Consider the following 2,925-nt stretch of genomic DNA (forward strand, 5'->3'; position numbering starts at 1 on the left):
CCCCCCCCCCCCCCCCCCGCGGCGCCCGAAAAACGCGGTTCCCCCTTCCGTTCCCCCGCGGTTTCGCCCCCCGCCTTCGGTTCCCCCTTGCCCCCCCCTTATTGCTCCCTAGTTAGAACGCCCGTAGCTTACCTACTGCTGTATCTGCAGTGTATTGAGCAAATTTTATTACATTTATATTACAGCCAGATGTCATTGCTTGCAATATTACAGCAAATCTTTTAATTAGATTTTCGTCTAATCGTGTAATTTCTGCCGTCATCGTTAGATTTTCGAAAAATTTGCGAGCTGTATTGCCGTCATTACTCGTGCCTGCTCCTTGCCTCACAATCTCAACGTTGAGTCCCATTTTATCTCTAAATTCTCTTTGAATCCTTTTTTTTTTCATTCTTTTTCTTTTCTTTATTTTCGTCAGACTTGACATTCCAGGATTTAAATGACAAATTGTACGCAATGTGCATTCAAATGAGCAAATTCGGGCGTGTAATACCGACATGCCATATTTGAAAGGTGCCGCGTTTTGCGTTTAAAGAATCGGTCGGGTGGCATCCGGCGGGTGGCGATTGGGCACGATGCCTTGGAAAAGGCGCATCGTTACAATGTAAATATAAAATATAAATAAATGTAAATAATATATAAATATAAATAAATATATAAAATTTATTATTTAATTATATTATAAGAAATAATTTCGCATTTGAAAGTGATACGTTCTTTCCAGCATTACGGCGTCCTCGTCCACGCGAACGGTGAGTTGCAGACAGGGGGCACTTTTTCAGTTATACTCCTCACACGCAGCTGCAACTGCCGCACCGTGTTACAATAATCTTCCACCTCCCTCATCAGGACTGTGGTGTGCATTTGTAATAAATCACACACACTCTTTAAGTTATTAAGTTCCTCCATCGTCTTATTAAATTTGATTTACTCAAGAGTTCGCTGGAAGAGTGCGAATAGACTACACCTAAGTCTAGTCTCGAGTTCTTATATATAGTAAAAAAAATGTAAAAAAAAATATACTAAGAATAGCATCGAGGAAAATAATGCATTTTATCAAACCGACTCATCCGCCGGAATCGACGCGTTTTCCCACCCGAGACCCTGCCGCCGCACCTATCCGCGCCGAGAAAACGCGACAAAGGGAGGATATTGCGGTAAAAAATGTAATAAAAATAGCGTTTTTTTACATCCGGGAAAAAATACATCGAGGATAGATGCATTTTATCAAACCGACTCATCCGCCGGAATCTTCGACGCATTTTTTTCCCACCCGAGACCCCCGCCGCCACCTATCCGCGTTATCGCTAACGAGCGTCCTCGCGTAAACGTTCGCATCCGAAATGCTCATCGAGATCGCGCTCAAACCGCAACGCGCCGTCATCGCAGTTCCGCCGTCTCTCGCTCTCGACGATATGGCTCGCGCGCGTAATCGCGTTAACCGCGTGTTTTATCGCCGTGAGGTGCATCAATCCCAAAATTACGGACCAAAATTACGCGCTCACGTTCAATTACCTACAGAAATACGGATATCTGTTCAAAGATGTGGACGCGGTTCCAGCTCAGAGACAAAACGACGTTCTTCGCAAAGCCTTCGAAGATTTTCAGAATTATTACGATTTACCCAGCGATGGAACGCCTAACAACAAAACGCTGCAATTGATGAGTAAGCCGCGATGCGGTTTCCGAGATATCCTGAACCACGGAACAAAAGCGAGTCTATCCAAATGGCCGAAGATGCACCTGACGTGGAATTTTTACGTAGCCGACGAGGCCGAGCTGAGCACGGCGCGGGCCGCGTTCGACCTGTGGTCGCAGCATTCGGCATTAACGTTCGAACGCTCTGAAACGAATCCCGATTATAATATCTTGGCAACGCCTAAGTCACTATAACACGAATACCAAGGTAAACGGACCAATTTGCTCGGACAACTTCGACGGTCCCGGTAACGTGCTCGCCCACACGTCTCTCCCGACGGACGAAGCGGGGTTCGTCTCCGAGGTGCACGTCGACGGGGACGAGCCGTGGCACATTTACATCAATAAACACCCCGCAGATAGGTTCTCCCTGCATTACACGCTGACGCACGAGATCGGTCACTCTCGGATTGTTGCACAATAGACGCAAAACATCGGTGATGTTCGCGTTCACGCCCGACAAGCAGTATCCGGACAAGCTCGACCAAAACGACATTGCCGACATTCAACGTTTGTACGGTGAAAAAATTACAAACAAGCCCCCGCAGACGCCGGCGCCGGCGCCGGCGCCTCCAATGCCGGACCTGTGCAGCCTCGATCGCGTGAACGGGATATTGATTTTGGAAAGGCGCATGTATATATCGTACAAGCGTTACGTTTAGTCGATCGATCTGGACGGTAGAACGTACAACGGGCCTTTAGTCCTTTCGCATCACATGAGCTTTTTTCACGACAATTCACGCGCGTGACCGCCGCCTATCAATCCTCGTCCGGCGATCTCGTGGTGTTCGTAGATAATTTGGTATACTTGGTTCAATATCCGAAATTTAGTCTGCGGCCAGGTTGGCCGAAGACCTTGCAAGAACTCGGATTTCCCGAAAAAACGATAATAAACGGAGTGGTGAACACCCACAGAGGACGTTCCTTCGTGGTGTTCAACGGTAACTCGGTGGGCGAGATAGACGAATGCGACAAGGACAAAAGAGTCGCCAAATTTACGCCTCTCGAGGCGACGTTTCCCGGAATACCGACCGGCGTGACGTCGATCTTCCGCTACGTCGACGGCAATCTGTACTTCACCACTCGAATGCAGTTCTACAAATTCAACGAATTTACGAGGACCGTCTCGTCGGCTGGTAAATTCAATCTGCGGATACTAAATATCGTCTGCCCTAAGGCCGAACTGTTGCAGCAGTTGCGCGATCTCCTCGATCGAATCGTACGCCTCAA

At 47.8% G+C, this 2,925-nt stretch overlaps 1 protein-coding gene across 1 annotated transcript; it reads left to right on the plus strand.

Annotated features, from left to right (window-relative positions):
* Positions 1–1,340: 1,340 nt before the first annotated feature.
* Positions 1,341–1,890, plus strand: LOC112463498 (interstitial collagenase-like). Its single transcript, XM_025029922.1, has 2 exons — positions 1,341–1,425; positions 1,541–1,890. Exons 1-2 carry the CDS (start codon positions 1,341–1,343, stop codon positions 1,888–1,890), a joined length of 435 nt encoding a protein of 144 aa, XP_024885690.1.
* The last annotated feature ends 1,035 nt before the right edge of the window (positions 1,891–2,925 follow it).

Source organism: Temnothorax curvispinosus, unplaced genomic scaffold (assembly GCF_003070985.1).
Source record: "Temnothorax curvispinosus isolate PA1 unplaced genomic scaffold, ASM307098v1 QBEX01013374.1, whole genome shotgun sequence".
NCBI classification, from domain to species: domain Eukaryota; kingdom Metazoa; phylum Arthropoda; class Insecta; order Hymenoptera; family Formicidae; genus Temnothorax; species Temnothorax curvispinosus.

Coding starts and splice junctions, on each gene's coding strand:
- LOC112463498 (XM_025029922.1), top strand. CDS start 1,341: ATGCTCATCGAGATCGCGCTCAAACCGCAACGCGCCGTCATCGCAGTT. Junction 1,426..1,540: donor CGACGATATGGCTCGCGCGC/GTAATCGCGTTA, acceptor ATCTGTTCAAAG/ATGTGGACGCGGTTCCAGCT.